Source organism: Kogia breviceps, chromosome 9, assembly GCF_026419965.1.
Source record: "Kogia breviceps isolate mKogBre1 chromosome 9, mKogBre1 haplotype 1, whole genome shotgun sequence".
Taxonomy (NCBI): domain Eukaryota; kingdom Metazoa; phylum Chordata; class Mammalia; order Artiodactyla; family Physeteridae; genus Kogia; species Kogia breviceps.
This window is the reverse complement of record NC_081318.1, coordinates 100239344-100262225: the sequence shown is the minus strand read 5'-3', so window position 1 is coordinate 100262225 and position 22882 is coordinate 100239344. Positions and strand designations below refer to the sequence as shown.

General features: G+C 45.2%; 1 protein-coding gene across 2 annotated transcripts in view; it reads right to left on the bottom strand.

The window, feature by feature from the left end:
* Window positions 1-22882, bottom strand: part of POU6F2 (POU class 6 homeobox 2) — a 488808-nt gene that overhangs the window by 20722 nt on the left and 445204 nt on the right. For both annotated transcript variants that reach the window (XM_059074318.2, XM_067041700.1), the window contains exon 7: window positions 6736-6942. In XM_059074318.2, coding sequence (XP_058930301.1) covers window positions 6736-6942 — 207 coding nt within the window. The remainder of the gene's footprint in view (window positions 1-6735; window positions 6943-22882) is intronic.

The window sequence follows — 22882 nt, the reverse complement described above, 5'->3', positions numbered from 1 at the left end:
GATTTTATGGTTATGGCATTTCTAGCAGATTAATACAGGCCGAGAGCACAGAGAGTCCACAAAAGAGGAACGTGAAGGGGCAGTTCATGTTAGCCTGGGGCTTTGCTTTATCCAGAGAAGGAAGGAGAGCATGATGTCCATCCCACACGGTGAATGAGAAACAGGGAGGAACAGGATTGAGTCTGAAAAGCTTTATACTTCCTGCTGCCTTCGATGGTTTGTTTGTGTTAGTTGGCACTGCTGGAGATGTTTAACATATTCAACAAAAATAGATACAGGCACACTTTGAAGTCTTTCTTGATCTTCTGTGCCACTGTTCCTCATATATCTTCTATGTGTAACACACTATATCCTTAATAATATTTTAGTTTCTGGAATAAAGCATCTTCTAATTAAATTCACGATTGACATAAAAACAAGTGGGGGTGGAAAATGGGATAAAATGCAGAACCAGAATGTGATAGAGGAGATGGAAAAGTCAATCCACATAAACAGTAAAATTCAAATGGGATTAAATATAGAGAAAGTCATCTGAGGGGGGAGGGAGGAGAAACTGACCAAACATGCAGAAGCAAAATGGAGGAGACCTGGGCTCTTACAGATATCTCAGAGAGGCATAACGAACCCTGGGCTAAAGCCCCATTGTGGTGCTATGGAGAAAATGAGTATAACCCCAAGGGCTCTAGCAGAAGAAGCCAGAGTGTGCGGGATGACATCATGATTCTCCCTCCTTCTCTGCAGTGGCTGGCATTTTTCTGTGTACTGGGTCCCTTACAGTAGCTGGCAGAGAAATGAAACCAGTGGTTCTCAAGATTCAGGGCTTTCAGAATCACCTGGAGGGCTGTTAAAATACAGAGCCCTGGGCCCCATCCCCACAGTGTCTGGTGCAGTAGGTCCAGGGTGGGCCTCAAGAATTTGCATTTCTAACAAGTTCCCAGGTGAAAATAGCGTTGCTGGCTGAGGCACCACCCAAAGTTTTGGAAGGGGTTTCTCCTAGAAAAAAGGTAAAGAAAGTGGATTTACTATGTCTAGACAAGAGAAGCCAGAGCCCGAGTCTAATAAGAACCTTTAATAATGAGGAGGGCCTGAAGAATACCCGAGCGTTGTTGAGGAGTTCATTCTACCGTGGACAGGACAACTGCACAGGTGTCACATTTGCTGAAAGATTCAGGCTTGACCTCAGGACAATCTTAACTTGAAAAATTTTGAGGACTAAAATTTTGCTAACTGCAATCTCCCTTGGGCATCATGCTCTAGACATTTAAATCTAGAGATTTCAGTGATCAAACATTTTCTAGACATGACACCCAAGGGAGATTTTAGTTATCTCTGCAGGAAGTTTAGAAAAGTATGGAGGGAGTTATCCTTCCGGCAGAGTTTAGGAGACCTACTGGGTCTCCTTCGGGCTCACTTCCATGACTCTGAAGCATCTCTTGAAGCTAAGCAGCAGGAAGCGCCCCAGGTGTCAGGCTCCATCACAGACCCCTCCCGCCTGCGGGGGGGGGGGTAGGTACGGCAGAAGCTCTAATGGCCTCAAGAAAGAGAACTGAGAGCAGGGTCACTCCTCCAGCCACCATGAGGATGTGAGCAAGTGAGGAGAATCAGAACCTGAGCAGCATCCGGGGGCGATGGCCAGACACAGGCAGCGAAGGCCAAGGCAGTCATCACGAGAGCTCGGGACACACAACCAGGGCTCAGCAGGGACAGGGATGGGACAGGAGTCAGATCTTAGTGCAGAGGAAGGGGCTGACGGAGAGAAAAGAGAACTAGAGAAGACAGCGCTGTGTGGAAGGTCTCCCCAGGCGGCCGGCAGGTGCTCATTTGGAACATACTGGAAAATGCAGAAGACACAGAACTGGAAAGCCACAGACGGGCCTGGGCTGGGCTCTTCCGGGAGCGTGGCTCTGGGATCCGGCGTCCCGGACAAGGAAACGCTATAGTTTGGCAACAATTACATTTGAACGTGACGGATGGCTGCACCCAGCATGGGCGGGGTCCTGAGCAAGGCTGAATGCGTCTGGTCTCAGCCTCCTTTCAGGTGCAGCCTCACAGTGACAGTACAGGTTGTAGACAGTGAAGGGAGCAAGGGGAAGTCAGAGGTGAGGGGATGATACAGGCAAGCCTCACGAAGGAGGGATCCTGGGCAGAGGAACGGGGGTGGGAGCTTCCCAGGCAGAGGAGGTGGGAGAGGCATTCCAGGCCAGGGGCACAGGCTGTGCAGGGAGCCTGCCCCCATCAGCTGAGCTCAGCCGGAGTGATAAGGGGAGACCATAGAGGTGAGATGCCCAAATATGTGGCTGGAAGGTCGGAGATCTGTTTTGTATTGGGGTCACTGACACACATTTCATGAGCCCAGGAAACCCCTGCGCTATTTTAGATCCCTTGTGGGTGGAAATGCTTCATTTGTGTCTCATTCTGGGTGGCTGCAAGAAAAAACTGGGGACTAGTGATTCAGGTGAGGGCTGGGGAAAAACAGGGAAGTGAGTACATGTTTTTTACTTGAAAAAAATGGATGGATTTGGATAATCATATGGCATTTTAGAGAGCTAAGTTAAATAAACCACTTTCCTTTGTCTTCCTAGTGGCACCAAGATTACATTTTGAAGAACAATTGAGTGCCTTCATGGGTGGTAGTCTCCAAGTATTACAGCTACGGTATTTAATTTTTGAAAAATTTCAATGCTTCTTTGATTTTACAAATTAGAACATTTTCCCTTTCAAATGTCTCTGTTTCCTTAAGGACACTAAAAAAACCCCTCCCATTAACTTTTGTTGGGATTCAGTCAGAGGAAGAATAAATATACACAAAATAATGTCTGTGCTGCTCATGAAGAAATCATTCATTCACAGTCACAGGATAGTAAGAGCAAACCCCGGGCACCTGGGTGACTTTGACTTTTGAAGCTGCAGAGTCCCATGGAGGGAACAAAAAAAGGTTACTTTCGAGCTCCCGCCAACTATTTTGTATTAAGTAATTTGTTTCATGCACAGAAAGATACTCCCCTCTCTCTCTCTGTCTCTCATTTTTATCTAGTCCTTTTCTCACTCTTATTTTCTTGCATTGCTCACCAGGGATCTCTGATGTGAGAGTTCTAGGGCTATCAGATCCTGGTATATATATTTTTTAAAAAAAACACTGTTTGTATTTCAGATGATAACTTGCAGGTTCTCAATCTTTCATCACTGGAATAAATCATCATCAAGACTGGCTGACTTTTCACTCAGATTTTTTTCAGGCTCTTCTAATTAGTGGCAGGCAGGTGTAAAAATTAAAGATGTAATTACTTTTATTAAATTAAAACAAACCATCCCATGTCGTCTGGCCCAAGAGCTCTGTGCTTCACTCCATAAAACTGGACTTCTGAGTGTGTGTTAGGGAGCTCTCTGCTCCTGTAATTTATGACATATTTTACTGCTGAAACTATGCTCTTGTGAGATCAAGCATTTCTCATAAATCACATGAAAAAAACAAACTGAGAAACTTCTCTACTGTACAATAGAAATCCTTTATTTTTTAGTGGTTGTCCATATTACATTTCTTCAATGTAAAGGGTAATATTTAAAGAAAAAAATTGAAGACCACTATCCTTATACCTCCAGTTGTGACCTTTTGACTTTTGGACTCTGGGCATTTTATGATCCACTCTCCTCAGAATCCTCACTTTTATATCTGGGACTCAGGCTTGAGCATTTCCTGTCGACTCACCCAACTTGTTAACTGTACTACACATTCCAAGGTGTTTCAATCAGAGCTGATGCCAAGAAACAGTAACAGTCATCCATCTAATTGCTGCCATTTTCCTGATATTTCTCACCAGCTTCATCAACGAACGGTTCCCTTGATCTTTCTGGTACTTGGATGATAGACCACTGGCACATGCCTTGAACAACGGGACGGGCCCATGGGTCTCTGCTGCGACTTGAGGATTCAGGGAGGTCTGCATGTCACCCTTTTCAGCCGTGCACACGTTTCCTCTCAGCACGTGCGTAGAGGAGAGATGCACGCTTCTATACGCGCAAGGAGAGTCTTGCTCTCTGGGAGGCTGGTTGTAACTGACACGAGTTGGAGGTGCAAGGCAGATCCCCTAGAGGCTGGCTGTTTCTTCCCAGCTGCTAGATCTCTGATTCTACAGTGACAAGGACGACGCTGGAGGTTAGACCTGAAGAGGATGAGACGCTCCCACCGCGGTAATGAGGTTTCGTTCTAGGGGCCAACGGGTGCTGTGGGGAAGCTTCTGAGGCGCATCTGTGCTCACGGGAGAGACTGTGGAAATGGATTCACGATGTGGATTGTGGGCGACGATTTGAGGAGTGGCACCACAGCCGCCTCTTACTTGCCGTTTCTTGGTTAGGTCCTTCTGGATCGCAACTGTACTACCCCAAATCCGGGGCTGTCATCTTATGCAACAGCAATGGTCTATCACCCACACACCCTCCTTAGAAATTCAGCGTGAGAGTGAGAGCTACTTTGTATTAGCTGTTGTGGATCTCTAAATAATCCTCATCTTCTTGGCAATTTACAACTTGGCTTTGCTGACAGAAAATAGTTCTTAGCAGATTGTACGAAAAGAGGCTGATCTCCTCACTTCCGCCCCCAGAGATAATTTTGAAAGTAAGTTTGAACAGACGGAACTAGGGATTAAAAAGCCAGTGAAACATGGAGAATCTTGCCTTATTTGGGGGAAACTATTTATTTATTTATTTATTGACCATGCGACACGCGGGATCTTAGTTCCCCGACCGGGGATCGAACCTGCACCCCCTGCATTGGGAGCGCGGAGTCTTAACCACTGGACCGCCAGGGAAGTCCCTTGGGGGAACTATTTGGAAGGTAGAGAATACAATGGAATCTTGTAAACAGTAAAAGAAAGCAAATAGCTTGAGAGACGGGGGCAAGGGGTGGGGGCGGAAGTCCTCACGACACAGGCGTCAGGGACTGTCCCACTGCCTGCGAGGAAGCTGAGGAAGAAGAGGGCGGTGAGGACCCTGGCTCCCCAGGCAGTGGTTTAGACTCGGAGCGAGAACCCGCAGGAGTAAGAGAGGCCTCCCCACTGCTGTGTGAGGTAGGTGCTGGCATCTCCCCATTTTACAGATGAGAAAACCAAGGCACAAAGATGATGTGCAATGCGTTCAAGATCACACGGGGACAAAGCCCATCCTTCTCAGTTTGAATAGGAAGCCCCTTCCATGACTGTCCTCAGACTCCCTCTATGTTCCAATCACAGGAGCCTTCCTTCTGTTTCTCAACACTCCGTCCTCCTTCACGTTTCCCTGCTTCTGTGCCCGCTGGTCCCATAAGTTACCTGGTTGACTCCTGCTCATCCATCAAGACTCAGTTCCAAACCATCTTCTCTTTGAGGACTCAAAACTCTCTGGACAAAGTTGGTTGTTCCCATCTCTGCGATGATACTAAACTTTGTGCGCATCTGTCCTGTTACAGGACACTCTGGTTTATTTATTTATTTGCTTGCTTGTTTATTTACTTACTTACTTATTTATGGCCATGCTGCATGGCTTATGGGATCTTAGTCCCCCTACCAGGGATCGAACCCGGGTCCCCTGCAGTGGAAGCGTGGAGTCCTAACCACTGGACCACCAGGGAGGTCCCAGGACATTGTTTTACTGCACAGTGGGACTGTGCTCATTTATCTGTGTCCTCTACAAGACTACAAGCTCCTTAAGACCAGAAAGCATCACTCTTTTACCCCTGTTTCTTATTCAGCAGGGGCCTGCTGTAGAGTGGGTTATCAGAAAAGGTTTGTTGAATTAATCAGAAGTTCCATGAGGTCAGGGACCATGTCTCTCTTCTTCAGAGCTGTGTACCCAGCCTCTAGTATAACATACAGGAAAGTGCTTGATTGATACTTGAATGGAAAAAATGAAATTTCATGGTTTTAATGAAATTCTAGCAGTTGGAACTTCCTATTTTTCATTCCCTATTTTTTTTTAAAGATAAGATAATTATTTTATCTTTTATTTTTTTAAAAAATTATTTATTTATTTTTGGCTGCGTTGGGCCTTCACTGTTGCATGCGGGCTTTCTCTAGTTGCAGCGAGCGGGGGCTAGTCTTCATTGCAGGCTTCTCTTGTTCCGGAGCACAGGCTCTAGGCTTCAGTAGCTGTGGCACGTGGGCTCAGCAGTTGTGGCCTGTGGGCTCTAGAGCACAGGCTCAGTAGTTGTGGCGCACAGGCTTAGTTGCTCTGCGACATGTGGGATCCTCCCAGACCAGGGATCGAACCCGTGTCCCCTGCATTGGCAGGCGGATTCTCAACCACTGCGCCACCAGGGAAGCCCCCATTCCCAAATGTGTAGGCAGCACTCTCAGAAGCATCAGGTTGGTATTGCTTGGTGTTTAATACTTTTTTTCCCCCCCCATTTACAGTTAAGACGTAAGTGGTCTTGGTTTCTTCTTGACCACTTTTAAAATTGAAAGTTAAGTATCAGCTAAGCAGAGATAAATAAGAACACATTATCTACTGAATTTTAGGCCATTGTCTCTGTTATAATTGAATATATTCATATTTGTAGATTAGCAGCTATTTAATAGTTATCACCCACATTCACTAATAATGAAGAATAAAGCTACTTGCTTTTTTATAAGTATTGATATGTTAGGATTAGAGGGATTAAATATTTTCTAATTAAAAGATGACTTTTCATTGAAAAGAAACAGAAGAAGGGCGGTCAGGAGAGGTGTCCAGGTAGCCACGGCTGCCTGGACATGGAGCCTTTACCTGCTGACCGGGCTTGATGGGGGAGAGCGTGATGCCCTGGGTGTTGATCACTGGCAGGATCTGGTTCCCGATGACCGTGGCGATGATCTGGCCCTGGGCGTTGGTCAGGAGCTGGGGGGTGATCGGCTGCACTTGTAGGCCCTGAGTGCCGCTTGCTGCTTGGCTCGATGGCCCCGGATTCGGCATCAGAGGAATGGTCCCAATAATCTGCAAGAGACAGGCCCACAGGTGAGGTTCTGGGCTCTGTTCAGGGTCTGCACATGCACCTGAAGACCACTCATGCCCTGGCCTCTATCAGAGGCTCCCCGAGAGCCGATTCATAATCCTTGAACAGATCTGGAGATGCGGGTGTGGAAGAAAGTGGCAGAGGATGAGCATCTGAAGGAGAAACACACATGGACTGAGTGCGTGGAGGGAAGGGGAAAATATCTTATATAAAAATAAAATCACGGATTAACAGATACACACTACTATATATAAAATAATCAACAAGGACCTACTGTACAGCACAGGGAACTCTACTCAACACTGTGTAATAACCTATCTGGGAAAAGAATCTGAAAAAGAATAGATACATGTATATGTATATGAGTCACTTTGCTGTACACCTGAATCTAGCACAACACTGTAAATCAACTATACTCCAATATAAAATAAAAATTAAAAAAAAATAAAATCAAGCATCAGTGAGGGCAGAAACATATGAACTCTGCCAGGGTAGCACAGATACCTGCTCTGTCTCAGAAGCAGATGGAGGAGAGAGTCCTCACACACTGAAGGCCCTCGTCTGGCTGAGGAGCCGCACCCCTTCCCCACAGGGTCCCTCACACACAGTGTGCTCCCTTCCATCCTCTCCTGTGCTCGGGTCTCCCCCGCTGTCTCCATCCCTCCTTCCCTTCCCCGACATCCTACTCCTCTCTCAAGGTCGGGGGCCGGCTCCCTGACACCCCAGCAGGACGAGGGTGCCCCAGCAGCACCCTGATGCTCACGGTGGCTGAGAGCCTGGGTCCTGGAGTCAGGGACACAGGAGTCCATTCCCAGCGCTGCCACCTCCTCTACTGCATTGTCAAGGAGCCTAAGATTTCTGAAGGCTGGAGAGAACTGGGGTCACAAACGAATATTTGAAACTCAAAACAGAGGTGAAATGACTACCGAGGGCTGAACATTTTTTTAAAGTGCATTTTATTTTTTACTTAGTTAGTTTTAAAAATAGATTTAATTACATTAATTAATTCATTAATTTGTTTTTGGCTGCGTTGGGTCTTCATTGCCGCATGCAGGCTTTCTCGAGTTGTGGTGAGCAGGGGCTGCTCTTCGTTGAGGTGTGTGGGCTTCCCATTGCGGTGGCTCCTCTTGTTGCAGAGCATGGGCTCTAGGTGCACGGGCTCAGCAGTTGTGGCTCGTGGGTTCTAGAGCGCAGGCTCAGTAGTTGTGGCTCGTGGGTTCTGCAGTGCGAGCTCAGTAGTTGTGGCGCACGGGCTTAGCTGCTCCGTGGTATGTGGGATCTTCCCGGAACCAGGGCTCGAATCCGTGTCCCCTGCATTGGCAGGCGGATTCTTAACCGCTGTGCCAGCAGGGAAGTCCTAAAAGTGCATTTTAAATGATGTGTTTTAAACTGGCCCTAAAGGTTAGCAGACCAAGGCTTCTGTGGCAGGTAGGGGAAGGCTGTTCTTCGCATCTGACAGCCTCTGTCTTCCGTAAAGGGATGGTGTGGAGCGGCACGGGAGCGGCCTGGCTGGACCCAATCACTGTGTTGAGGAGGAAGGGAGCGTGAACAGAGGTGTTTATAAGAGCTGAGGACACTGACCACACCCGCAGACCACTGACAGGGACGAATCTAATCTGTAAGCTTGCTGTGGGTTAGGGAGAAAACCAAAAACCTGATCTGTAAAAAAAGAAAAGATGGGGCTTCCCTGGTGGCGCAGTGGTTGAGAGTCCGCCTGCCGATGCAGGGGACGCGGGTTCGTGCCCCGGTCCGGGAGGATCCCACATGCGGCGGAGCGGCTGGGCCCGTGAGCCATGGCCGCCGAGCCTGTGCGTCCGGAGCCTGTGCTCCGCAACGGGAGAGGCCACAACAGTGAGAGGCCCGCGTAACGCAAAAAAAAAAAAAAAAAAAAAAAAAAAAAAAGAAAAGATGAGCTCTGTTTCCCAATGTCATGGACTCTCCTGGGGAAAGCCGTGGAGCTCGGGTTGCACGCTTTCCCTCCAGGTACCACAGGATGGTTACGCAGCTCTGCTCTGCTGGTCGTCTTCCAGGGCCGCTTCCCAGGTGTGAGCTGCGGTGACTCAGCCGAGGGCCCACCGCCACACGTTAATAATACTGCCTTATGAAGTGCGTTCATGGATACAGTTTCCATTCGTTCCACATTCTCACGACAGCTCAGTCCTGTGGGCCCTAGTCCTGCCCCTTGTTACTTGATAAGACAGTGGAGGGTCAGGGAGGAGTTTGCAAGTGGCAGAGCTGGAGTCCAGGTCTGGCCCCCCATGTGCTCACTTTCTAAATGTCACCTGGCTCCTACCACAGGGAGGACATGGGAGGGCACCTGCTCTTAGGAAAGGCCCTGCATCCTGTTCGCAATTTCCCACCAGATGATCAGCTGCTTGTACACTAAGTTTATAAACGATGCCGTTTTCTAGGCCCACAGTACCCCAAGCAGGGCTTTGAACGCAGTTTCTCGATAACTGTCTTTGGAAGGAACGGTTTCTGGACTCAGCTGTCCCTTGGATTCCAGATACAACTGGCACCGCAGAGGACCTGCGAGACCACAGGATTCAGTGCCAAAGATCAGGATGGAGAGACGTCCCCCTCCTCACTTGGCAGGCCATGTTTCTACCACAAAAGCCCCTGTGGGAAGGCACTAACGAAGGAGCTGTGCGAATATCTAGTCTCCATGGCAGTTGTCAATGGCCGCCGATAGAGGTCAAGTAATTAAGTGAGAGTGGTCAGCGGTCCCGCAGGGAGTCTGCAGCTCCGAGTCTCACTGAGCAAGCCTGTGCTGTCCCCCCAGCAACACTGGCCACGAGCGTGTCCCGTCCGTGCCAGCAAGGTCAGGAGGAGTCCACGTCAATAGATCAGGGCACGTAAGTACTTTATTGATGAGTGGTCTTGCATTAAGCATCCCAGGTTTCAAAGGCTGTTCCTATGACGCCACAGGCAATGGCGGGAAGGCCTGGGGAGCAGGCTCCTTGTCCTATTCTGATGCTGGCCACTTCCGCTTTCCTCACGTGCACCGTGAAATGTACAACCCCCCTTGCCCCCAGTGCACACTGTGAAAGCTCAGAAGCTGACCCATCGCCTCTGGCTTCCTCGTGTCTTGGGCCTGGGAAGCCCTGCTCCACCTGACTGGCCCCAGTTGAAAGCCTACGGAAGGAAGCTGGATTCATTTAGGTGGCAGGGTTGCGGGTTCTATTTTAGGCAGGCTGTCAGCGTGTTTAGCCTGGGAGAAGGCTTCAGAGGGAGGCAAGGCACCTGACAGCTACAGAACACACTGTGATGCAGGCGAGGCTTTCTGCTCCCGAGAAGATTGACACGAGTCGGTGCTCACCTGGCGGTAATGAGAGGCTCTGCCTGCGTTCTGGGTGGAGAGAAGAAGAAAGGCAAACGCAAACATCTCACCAGCCTCTTTCCCAGGTGCAGCCTCACTTAACAGTACCGCACGGTGACATTACTAAAACATGGCGCCACTTTTTGTCCCCCCGCCCCCACTTCGTTCCTCTCTTCTTTCCTGGGCCCTAGCATCACTTACAGAGGGTAGGACAGCACTAGTGTCAGAGCCAGAGGGACCTGCAACGGCCTGACGGAGGGAACCCTTTCACGGGAAGGTCGTGCCTGCGAGGTGGCAGGGCAGGGAAGGGTGATTCTAAAGTCAGGAAGGCTTCCGTGAAGTTGAGCGTTTTTCACTTTTGTTCCTCTTTCAGGGGAGCTGGGATCATCATCTCAGCATGTCAAGCACGTGGCAGTGCTTTGTGGGGAATTTTCTAATATTCCCCAATGCCTTACAACTCGCCCATTTTCATTTGCTCCCATGCATCCAAGCGTGGAGACAGCCACACACTGTGTTGCTGAAAACTGGTCAGATGTGCCAATTTTGCTTAGGTGGCTCTGATTCCTTTCAGCACTTCCACAGATCGCACGGAAACTCCTCCTCGGACTCTGACTTCCAACAAGGAAACGAGAGGAATCCAGGCAGCAAGGCTCTTGGACCTGGGAAACTCAGATTTTAAATGAAAGGCCTTTCGCTATTCAAGGGAAATATTTGCATCTACACATGTTGCAACTAAATCAGGAAATCAAAACTGAGGTTTGAAAAGGCGATTTGAAGGCAAAGATGGAAACAGGCCGCTTTTAAAACACTTGTAGTTCTGGGACTAGCTTTCGGAGTTTGATTTTCTGGTTCCCAGAGCTAGGGATTTACTGCAAGGAGACGTCCTGATGGAAGGGCATGTCGCTGAGCAAACAAGGCCACTAGGCTGGGACTCCACATGCAGGCACTGGACATGCAAGACAAATTCCAGCTCTCCTGAGAGGCTGAGGATCCTGGCAGAGCAGTCTGGTACCTGCAGACCCTCCTCTATGTAAGGCACCAGGAAGACCCAACTGGGGCAGGGGAGGGGGCGATAAGACAGGCACATTACATGCAAAGATACTAACAATCCAACGGAGAAATGATACACACCAAACGAGTGGCAAGGACTATCGGATGAAAATCTCTCTACTCACGTGGTCAGTTCTCAGAAAAACACTGGGACCGGATGAGTGATTTCAGAGGAAGGAAGATGAAGATGGATGGCTAGGAAGACTTCATAGAAGAAATGGGGGCAGAACGCGGGTCTCGGAGGTTAGGTGAGGATTTGGCAAGGCAGAGAATCCATTCCAAACAAGAGGCGAGAAACATGGCGGTGGTGAGTTAACTAGGTTGCATGCAAAAGAGGGTTCAGACGTTGGGCAAGTGACAGGTCGGCCTGGAAGGGTCAAATTCCCTCCAGGCAAGAGATTCCGATGAATGGTTTTTGAGGGGGGCCGTGGCGGAGGGTACTGAAATGGAGCTATTTCAGCTGGGAATGTGGCCATGTGGAGAGAATGCACTAGAGTGTCGAGAGGCTGCAGACCAGGAGATCAGTGGCTAGGATGCTACTGCAGTCATCCAAGTGTGAAGCAAAAGGCTTCAATGAATCCTTCATACAGGGGTTGCTTGATTTGCTGCCTTCCACTTCAGTTCAAAAAGCATGGCCTACTTTATGCCTAGGTTGCAACACTAGAAAATTTTGAGTCAAGTTACTGCCCCATCAACCCCACAGCAAATAGCGCAGGCATCGTTTGCAATGATCCCCTGCCCTTGCCCTGACTCAGAGGGTAAGGATTCATCTCTGGTGAATGCTTTAACCAGGACGATGGTATTGTAATGGTAATTTGTGACCTAAAAGAGTCCCAGCCTCTCTGACAGGGGACTTATTTGGTTGTTGCAGTTCATGTTCGCTTGTCTCTTTGCTGATAGGCGTTATGAGCATAAACTGCAATGGAGAATAAAGTCCGTGTTGTAAGAGCAACTAAAAACAATCACTCAAATGATGACCAGTGTTCATTAGCACGTCTCCCTATGTCCATAAGAATGAAGGTGGCTTATGTTACGTATCAGTGTGCTATCATTATTCAGTAGTAGTTATAATTTAACGCACCGCAAAGATTACCTTGTGATCGTGGCAACCTCCAGCGACTCAGAGCCACGTAGCGACTTGGGTCACCATGTGCTCATTACGACGCCCTCATGGACCTCAGTCGAGTTGAGGCATTCAGCAGGGACGAATTATGACTGGTGGAGGTGAACGGGTGCTGAATTTATTCACTGCTGGCATGTAGGTGTCATCAGCAGCAGTTGAGGGTGGTATCACAGAAGCCCAGGGCAACCAGACAAGTTGTCTGAGGCGCCACATGTCGTAATAGTCTATGACATGCTGTTAAACTCTGCCACGGAGAATATGATTACAGATGTCAACGTGACAAGTAATTCTGTTGCACGTATCTTTAAGAAAAGGAAACCTGTCAATGCTGGAAATCGGTGACTCTGCAGGGCTTTCAGTCCATCCGCAGAGATGATTCTTTGACCAATATTTGTGTAACCTCAACACTTTTTGGTCAAGAGGCTTTTGTTCACACGGGGCGTTACTGTGTCCATTCTCGAACACAGAGCTTCTAGCACCTGAGAGCTGAGGAGCTGGCGGTGAGCCGTCACCAGTCTCCTTCCCCTCGCTTTCTCTGGTCACAGTTACCGTTGTCTCTTCCTCCAAGGGATGATTTTTGTCTTCTTTATATAATAATACGTTCATTTCAGTCTCATGGGCTCCCAGGTTTAAGGTTAAACTCACTTAGAGTTATGTTGGCAGCTCTGATTAGGATGTTGATCCAGGAAGAGTAGGAGAATGCAACCATTTCCCAAACAAAATTTATTTTTGTGACATGCAATCTAGTGCCTTCTTGCACGTAGCTGCGTCCAAGATGGGGAACAAGAGAAGTGTGAATATTTAGAGGGTTTCTGTTGGAGAACCTGAACCAGAGAAGGTATGAGGATAAGCAGATGAAAGAGTTGAATTAAAGGAAGACACTCAACAAAGGACAAACAGATTGAATCTTGCAGGCAACACCAATCAATTGGCCGTGGCTTCCTGGAGCTCTGGAGGTTCCAGGTTCAGGAAGAAACAGTGCCTTGATTGATTAATAATACCTGGCAAGGGCTTCCCTGGTGGCGCAGTGGTTGAGAATCTACCTGCCGATGCAGGGGACATGGGTTCATGCCCCTGTCTGGGAAGATCCCACATGCCACGGAGCGGCTGGGCCCGTGAGCCATGGCCGCTGAGCCTGCGCGTTGGGAGTCCATGCTCCGCAATGGGAGAGGCCACAACAGTGAGAGGCCCGCATACCGCAAAAAAAAAAAAAATAAAATAAAAGCAGGTACAAACGGGGACGGTCTTGACCTTGATTATTAAGGTCAATCAATAACACTAAAAAAGGAGATCTTGTGCACCACACTGTCATGACTTTGTTAGCTAAGGATGCTTGAAAAATAGAGGAGAAAGGGAAGCAAGAGGAGGACATGGAGGAAGAGAGGAGAGAATTTAACAAGCTACCAGAGGTAGAGAATTCAAAATTGTGAGCAGAATATACATTTTCCCATCAACTATGAATTTGCTTTATTTCTGAGAAGTAGGGGCTACTGCTACTTATAGCACTGATTGTTGACGTTTCCGGACTTAAAAATGGATACTATTGAAATGCCTTAGTCGCTGAAGTTCTTCTGAAGCTTTTGAAAACCTGACAAATCTAACACAGAAAGCCGGCGCACGCCAAAGGAGAAAATAGTGAACGATACCTAGGAGAAGGTAGGTCAGAAGGGTCAGGACCATTTCAACGTGGCCATATGACAGTTATGTTAGCAAGGTTATCCTCATTAGTAATCAGCAGTATTTCCAAGGTATAGTAATGATGTGCTTTTAATGGGTCTCCATTTCCTCTCTCATCTGTAATGAACCCCAAGACTCACCCCAAATTCCCAAACACACCGTGAAAACAGTCTTTTGTTTAATTGTTGAGAAAGAAAAAAATCTAATGGGTTTGCCTTTCTTTTCCACTTACAGATGACGAGGTGGGGGTGAAAGGATTCTAGTAGATCTCAGTGATGTAAAATGGGACGAATAACGTCAATTCCAAAGGTGTTTTACAGGAACAATTTGCTTACGGAGCACAGGCTGAACCCTACTTATGCAGCCCATTAGCAGTAAACATCGTGGAAGGAACTCCACATCTCAGGGAACTGACAGGCCTCCCAGGCAAGAGTCAACTCAACGATACAATGATCATTCTTACTGGACCTGAATCTTTCTCGAGTCCTTTGGCAAAATGAAGTTAGCAGCTGTAGCCCTGTTCTGAACAGTGGACAGTTCCTACTACAACAGTATTACAGCTGAATCTGGCAAACTCAACACTCTAGAGGGGGGTGCTTTTTATTTGTTTTGTTTTGTTTGTTTTAATTTAAAATTTTAAGATGCATCATATCTGTTCTTAAATATTTTACTGTATTTGTGAGATTTGCTAGTTTCTCTTTTGTTTGGGTTCCCACTCAAGTGTTAACAAAATCTTTGATCCAGAGTATAATCAAAAGATTAAATTAAATTTATACAAGTTGATATTACATGGAAATGAGAAAGAAGTGAGGAGGCATCGTAACTGCCCGCATGGCTGATTCCTGGAGTTGCTGGTGGACGGGGATCGGTGCCCAGGAAATGAATCCTTTTCTTAAACACAGTATAGGGACCCACCATCAGCACAAATTTTAAAATTATATCTGAGTTATACATTTACTACACTGAAAAGCATATTGGCAAGCTCTGGATTATTTAGGGGTTCTTGATTTCTCTACGGCATTGTTTTTCTTTTACTGCTCTGCTTACTTTTTATGCGACTAGGATGTGGGATGAGGAAGACAGAAGAGGGGAGACTAAATTTAGCTAAATGTTAGCGCAAGGTTTCACTGGGCATGATGTTGGAACCAAAGGTTGACTGGCTTCATCTGTGAGTGGAAAGAAATACTCAGTGATGCAAAGAGGTTCTCCCAGCAAAACGCAAGTAAGGAAGACTCTCACCGTGAATGCAATTCTCCTTGGGCAAAAGAAGTGGAATTTGGAGAGATCTTTTTGGAAATGGACAGAGAGCTTGCCACTTTCTTCTATGCCTGTCTTCTCCTTGGAAATGTATTGCATACGGTTAGCATATACCCAAAGGCTTGGAGTATGTGAGTTTGGTTGTTTATACAAATATTAATACTTTGCATATTAAAAGTATGCCTATGTGAATGGATAATACAGACATACTGGCAGAATTTTCGATGCAATTTTCTAGCAAAAGGGAAAAAGAACCCCACCTCCAACTTCGTCTGGAAAAGGTAGGTAATTGTCTAAACCTATGTGCTTTATTCTGAATGGTTTAAAATTAGGTGTGTTGTTTTATTTGTGCCTTTACTCGGGTACAAATTGATCACTTACATGCTCACTCACCCACCACTCACTCAGCAATTCCCAGTGCCTTGCACTGGGCCACACCATGCTGCTCTCATTCCCACTGTAGAAGACTGGGGAATTATGCAGCTATCTGAATCCATGAAAATCCTTTCTTTTGGATTAGTAGGAGCATCCTGTATATCTCGTCAGATATGGCACCAGCAACCTGCTAATGAAAAAGAAAGCCTAGGCTCCCAGTAGTGAAGATGGTCAAGATGGCAGAAGTTTACACACATCTAAAACCCCTGCTGTTGACAGGAGTCCTGTCTGCTCTTTTCTGTAACTGTCAATGACTTGAGGGAATCTCCCGAGATCCCTCCTTCTGAGGACTGACTGCATACTCAGATGTGTTATTGGACGGCTGAATTCACCCTTCATTGAAATAGGTTCTTATATTCTCCTGAAACGGGTTAGTTTTTAAAAATGGTTTTTGAAGAAGACAAATATTATTAAAATTTGATTGCTACATTCTATTTACTGAGGGCCCATTATGTGCCAGGCACTGTTCTAGATTTGGGGAGTCAGAAATATCTCACAGTCCTAAATTTTGTTTTTAAATAACTTTGATCGTGAAAAAGAAGGTAGCTAAGGGGCTTCCCTGGTGGCGCAGTGGTTAAGAATCCACCTGACAATGCAGGGCACATGGGTTCGCGCCCTGGTCCGGGAAGATCCCACATGCCGCAGAACAATTAGGCCCGTGAGCCACAACTAGTGAGCCCGCGCGTCTGGAGCCCGTGCTCTGCAACGGGAGAGGCTGCGACAGTGAGAGGCCCGCGCACCGCGATGAAGAGCGGCCCCCGCTCGCCGCAACTAGAGAAAGCCCTCGCCCAGAAACGAAGACCCAACGCAGCCCAAAATAAATAAAAAAAGAAAATTAAAAAAAAAAAAAAAAAGAAAAAGAAGATAGCTAAAAGGCCTAATAAGGGCTGGGTTATTTATGGTGGAGGGCAGTGGGGGTGGGGGGAAGAAAATCCCTTGGGACATCTGGTCCCCAAGAACACAATTGAACTGCCCGCTTCCCATGGCAGAGTAGGAATGAGAGGCACACAGTGGAGAAGGCGCTTCAGTTTTCCCAGAATAATGTTCCTCCTCAGCACCACATCACAGTCAACCTCTGCCATCTTGATTCTGCCACAAGGATCCATGCGAATTCACTGCAGGGTTCCACCATGCTCTCAAAGTCCCCCACTTTATCTGTGACTATATTATGATTTTCCTATCTCTTGAGTCCTAATTGGAATAAAAACAAATGTATATTTCAGTCTGTAATTAGTTATAACAGGAACAAGTGTGACAGCTCACACAAAAGCAAATGCCTTCAAGCCATCATGGCTTTGGTTTCAACTTGTAGCTTCTCAACGTTATTTTCAATGGGAAGAAATGAATGTGCTTATAAATATGATCTAATGCTTCAATTTCCAAATCTATTCAGAGATTTTTACGTTGTCATTAAAATATTCATTATATTTGTCCAGTAGGATGTTCCATGTGTCAGAAAACAAATTCTTAAGGATGAACTGGAAACATTTCTTTTCATCATCCCTCTTCTCTATTCCTCAATGACTACAAATTAAACTGAGTTCTTTTTCATTTTCTTTGCAGCTGCCAACACTGTGGAATTGCTAAAACTTTTTTTTTTTTTTCCCCTGCAAGAGAGAATCACAACTGTGGTGAAGCCATCATTTTAAAAGGCTTTGCCTAAGACTTAAAGTTTGGATGCCAGCAAAAAAATACCTAGAATGTGGGGAAGCATTTCTGCTTTTGCCTGTTGATGCCAGATTAAGTGACTAAATCAGATTAAAGTTATTTATTGCTTGGGAGCACACTTTTTAGTTTGACTCAGCTTTGGTCCTTAGAAGCTTTAGTAAACGTTCCTAAATGAAGCCCTGGACCTATGAACTGTTTATTATATATTTCTTCCCAAATGAGAGAAAAAAGAGCTACAGCAATGATAGCAAAAACCCTAAATCGGGGACCAGTGATCTCCACTATCCCCAATTCTTTGGGGCAGTGGGAGGTGGTGAAGTTAAGACTCTGTGTTCCCAATGCAGGGGGCACAGGTTCGATCCCTGGTCAGGGAACTAAGATCCCACATGCTGCAGGGTGTGACCAAAAAAAAAAAAGGAAAAAAAAAAGAAAGCGCTGCATGCATTTAGCATCACCTAATGCTGCGAGTGCATTCAGGCTGTAAAGCTGAACTTAAATTAGTATAAACAACAAGCCTCTAAGAAAAGGGGTGGGGGAAAGGGGTTGAGGGAATGAAGCCACGCCAGGTGTCATTAAAGAGGCATCTGTTTATCACCACCCAGTCTCATGAGTCCAGGATGATTCATAGGCTTTTTGTGAAGAGAATATCTGTTGTGGCAAAATTAAATGTATTTTGAGACTTGCGTGCAATATTTATCTACCGGGTCAATCAGAAAAAAAGTTGTCCTCATCACTCTACCATGTATTACTTTTTCAATTTCCTCTTAGTAATGTTGTTTTTTAACGTTCTTTAGGGTGAGACCACTGAATTTCTTGTTTGTCACGACAAAGACCATAACTCATGAGAATTATGCTGATGAGTCTTTCTCATAAAATTGCATCCTCATCTTCATGGTGACCAATCTGTACTCTTACCCCAACCATCAGGCAGGTTTTTTTTAAAAAAAATAATTAATTTTATTTTATTTATTTTTGGCTGTGCTGGGTCTTCGTTGCCGCGCGTGGGCTTTCTCTAGTTGCGGCGAGCGGGGACCACTCTTCATTGTGGTGTGTGGGCTTCTCATTACGGTGGCGTCTCTTGTTGTGGAGCACAGGCTCTAGGCATGCGGGCTCAGTAGTTGTGGCGCACGGGCTTAGTTGCTCCGTGGCATGTGCGATCTTCCTGGACCGGGGGTCGAACAGTGTCCCCTGCGTTGGCAGGCGGACTCTCAACCACTGCGCCATGAGGGAAGCCCTATCAGGCAGGTTTTGATAGATGTTAGTAAAGAGGGCCACTGTACTCTTCCAGTTGCGGTTTCTCATAGTTTTCTGGTTCCTATTTTAAATGTCCCTCAAAGTATATGCATATTATATATATACACAATATAATTGTATATATAATAATATATATAATAAATAAATATACATGTATAATATGTGTGACATGTATTTATATTTATCTAGTACTTCAAATTTGGTACTGGGAAAATGTTAATTTATCATGACAAATAAACCACTGATATAATGTTTTCCAACTGTCCTGTTCTAAGCTCAACAACTCAAAATTCATGCCAATAGTATGAAGTTTGGCAATTTTAATTACAAAGCTTTTTTTTTTGATGTGGACCATTTTTAAAGTCTTTATTAAGTTTGTTACAATATTGCTTCTGTTTTTTAATGTTTTGGTATTTTGGCCACAAGGCATGTGGGATCTTAGCTCCCTGATCAGGGATCAAACCCCACACCCTCTGCATTGGAAGGCGAAGTCTTAACCACTGGACCGCCAGGGAAGTCCCTCAAAGCTATTTTTGAAGTACAGCCTTATCAGGAATATGTTTCAAAGTCATGCCAGATGAATTCACTCATATATATTGTTAAATCATGTAGAAGTTGGCATAAGGATACTTACACTGAAGAACAATGGAGATATGTAAGTCATAAAACAATTAACTTAATCCACAACTCAGAATTAAAAAATAATCTGCTTAACTTCTCTAAAAAATTTGGGACATTTCTAGCAATGTTTATGGTACCAGATTTGGTTTCTGAGAAGGATTCTTTCTTTTTTTTTTTTTTTTTTCCCCCACATCTTTATTGGAGTATAACTGCTTTACAATGGTGTGTTAGTTTCTGCTGTATAACAAAGTGAATCATCTCTACACACACATACATATCCCCATTTCCCCTCCCTCTAGCGCCTCCCTCCCACCCCTCTCAGTGGTCACAAAGCGCCGAGCAGGCTCTTTCTTAATACTTTCTGATTCCTCTAGGTTTGGACTGCAGGAACAAGTCTAAATGTGTAAAACTCTCGACATTATCCCCACTTCTAATGTGTTACCTTGACGTGAGCTGAGAAGGAGCAGGAACTCTACGTTTTAATATTTTAAAATGTATATGATTTTGTGATCTCAAAAGGATCAAAATGAGTTCTCAGAATTCTGAGTAGTATGCCATGTTCCTCCCTTCTGTGTTCACCTAAGTAACTTGTATATCACCTTTTCTTTTTTTAAAATAAGAGACCTTTTATTTTTGGGCCACGTCGAGCAGCTTGCAGGATCTTAGTTCCCCGACCAGGTATCGAACTCGTGCCCTCAGCAGTGAGAGCGCTGAGTCCTAACCACTGTATCACCAGGGAATTCGCTGTATACTACCTTTTAAACGTAAATGATTTAAGTACCTTTTTTTCTTAAAGATGTCAACTATTATATTAAAAAAACTTAAGTCTGTCTTTCATAACCAATGATACTGAGAGGATCCTCACATTAAAATCCAAATTTCAACTTGCAATCAAATCCTCAAATTCTGTGTGAATTTAAAACAGATTTTTGTTTTCCTAGCTGTACATATCACTAAATCTCTTCCTTACGGTTGTCTGGGAGAGCTTGCTAACATCACCTGGAGATTTACTGAAGGTAGATTGAAATGTTTTTATTCTAGAGCATCAGAGGAAATCAACAGTAGTTTAATGAACCTTTGCAGGTAGAACCCCTGTGGCCCTGCTTTTTGATTAAATAAAGTACAACACTTTGTTATAAGGAAAAGTGGATGCTGTCACGTCCTCAGCCACGTAGGCACGATATAGAGGCGAGCTAGACATCACTTAGCCATCTGCGGCTGATAATCTGGAGAAAACAAGGTAGTCTGCTTACCCTGTTACTAACAGTGTGGGCAGCGGACTGAAAATCATCAAACTGGCCCTCTCTGCATGCTGGGGTGACCACAGGTTTCGAAACCCAGGTGGTCAAGAGAGCAAGGGAGAGGCAGGGTTCGCCTGGTACGCGCTATGTACCTGGCACTGTGCCAAGATTTCACATCCTTTATTGCTTTTACTCCTGACAACAAGCCTGAAATGTTAGTACAGTAGTTTCAAACACTGAAGAAAGTAAAATAGACCAATGCCGTTTTCATTAGATACAGTAATGCTAGATGACATTATGCTTAAAAAGCATTTCCATATAAAACTTCGATATACTAAATAGACCCTACTTTGGATCAGCTACGCTAAGTAGATTAAAATATATCCAGGTGGGGAGAGCATGATATTTATGGAATAACGACTCTGCGGCAGGGAGGATAGCGGGCACTTAGACACGTGATGCTGAAAGCAGCTGCCCTCAGAGCAAAGCAGTGCTTTGAAGCAGCCAGATCTGGGCTCAAATCCAGGCTCTTTCACTTTTTTTCTAACTCTGTGGCCCTGGGAAGCTGGTTAACTTTTCTGAACCTCTATTTCCTCAGCTGTAAATTAGAGATAATAGTGCAAGATCATTGTGGGAATGAAATGAAATGATGAATTTATGCAGCATGCTTATGAATAGTGTATTAGCTTATAAGAAATACTCTATATTCATTCAGTCCACAGATTATATTACTATGTTTATGCTTACTATGTGCTCTTTTAGCCACTGGGATACATCAGTGAACAAAAAAAATTTTCAATTATTATTAGAGCACAGTGAATAAGAGTGATCTCTGATATCAGACAACACTGGGTTTGAATCCTGACATTTCCAGCTGGGTGATCTTGGAAGTTTCTTAATCTGTACAATGGGGATAAACCATATTCCGTGGTTGCGGTCATAATGAAATGAAACAATATACTGAATGCTAAAAAAAAAAAAAAAAAAAAGATACCAATTAACTTATATACAAAACAGGGACTTCCCTAGCGGTCTAGTGGTTAAGACTTTGCGCTCCCAATGCAGGGGGCACAGTTTTGATCTCTGGTCAGGAAACTAAGATCCCTCAAGCTGCACATGGCGCCGCCTACACCTAAGACGTTAAATAAATAAACACAAATTTTAAAACACAGAAATAGACCCAGAGACATAGAAAACAAACTTATGGTTACCAAAGGGGAAAGGGGAGGGTGAGGGATAAGTTAGGATTAACAGATACACACTACTATATATAAAATACATAGCCATCAAGGACCTACTGTAGCACACAGAACTCTATTCAATATCTAGTGACACCTATAAGGGAAAAGAATCTGAAAAAGAATGCATATATGTATAGCTGAATCACTCTGCTGTACACCTGAAACTAACACAACATTGTAAATCAACTATAGTTGAATTTAAAAAAAGAAAAAATATTGAATACTAATCACTCTTTGGCGTGTAGAAAGCGCTCAATAAACGGAAGCAACTGATTAAATTTATTATTGTTAAATATCCCCAAAACCCTGAGCAGAGGACATTGTTGTCATTGCAGGGAAGAGAAAACTGAGGCTGAATGAGACTAGGTGCCTTGCCTGGGGTTGCAGAGCTGCTTGGGGATGGAGTTTAATTTGAAAGCCTGTGCTCTTTACTGTGGGCTGGCTTCCATGTGAGCACATAGACATTTGCTTGTTCTGTCTCTGTTACCCTGAGATTGGATTATTGTGACCATCTTTTGACAAGTGTCAGATCAGGGGTGTGTAGTGTGCTTTTCTTTGTGTGTCTGTGTGCTGCTTGATCGATGCCATGTATTTGTACGTATAAAGCTGTATCACATCTTGAGTTTACTGTTGTATTCTAAACTCTTCACCGTGTGTCATTTTCTTGGGATCTACTTAGATTGTTATTTTTACAAGGTGGAAAGTGTTAGGGGGTGAGATGGACAGCAATTTGGAGCAGTGTTCTATGGATAATGCATTATATTCAATTGGTTAGTGCGAAGGCTTACTTCTGTACATTTGAACTTGAACCTGGCTCCTCTCGCTTTTCTGAGTTGGGACTTTTCCATTGCTACCTATCTCTGATCTATTTCTCATTTCTCTCTTATTGGCCTGTAAATTCATGATGTGATGCCTACACCTTTAAGAAGAATGCATTGTGTCAACAACTTGTGGGCCAACAAGAAAGTTGGTGTAGTAAATGGTACAATGAATACTTATTGGGAAGTTGACTGCATCTCATGTGTGAATTTGATG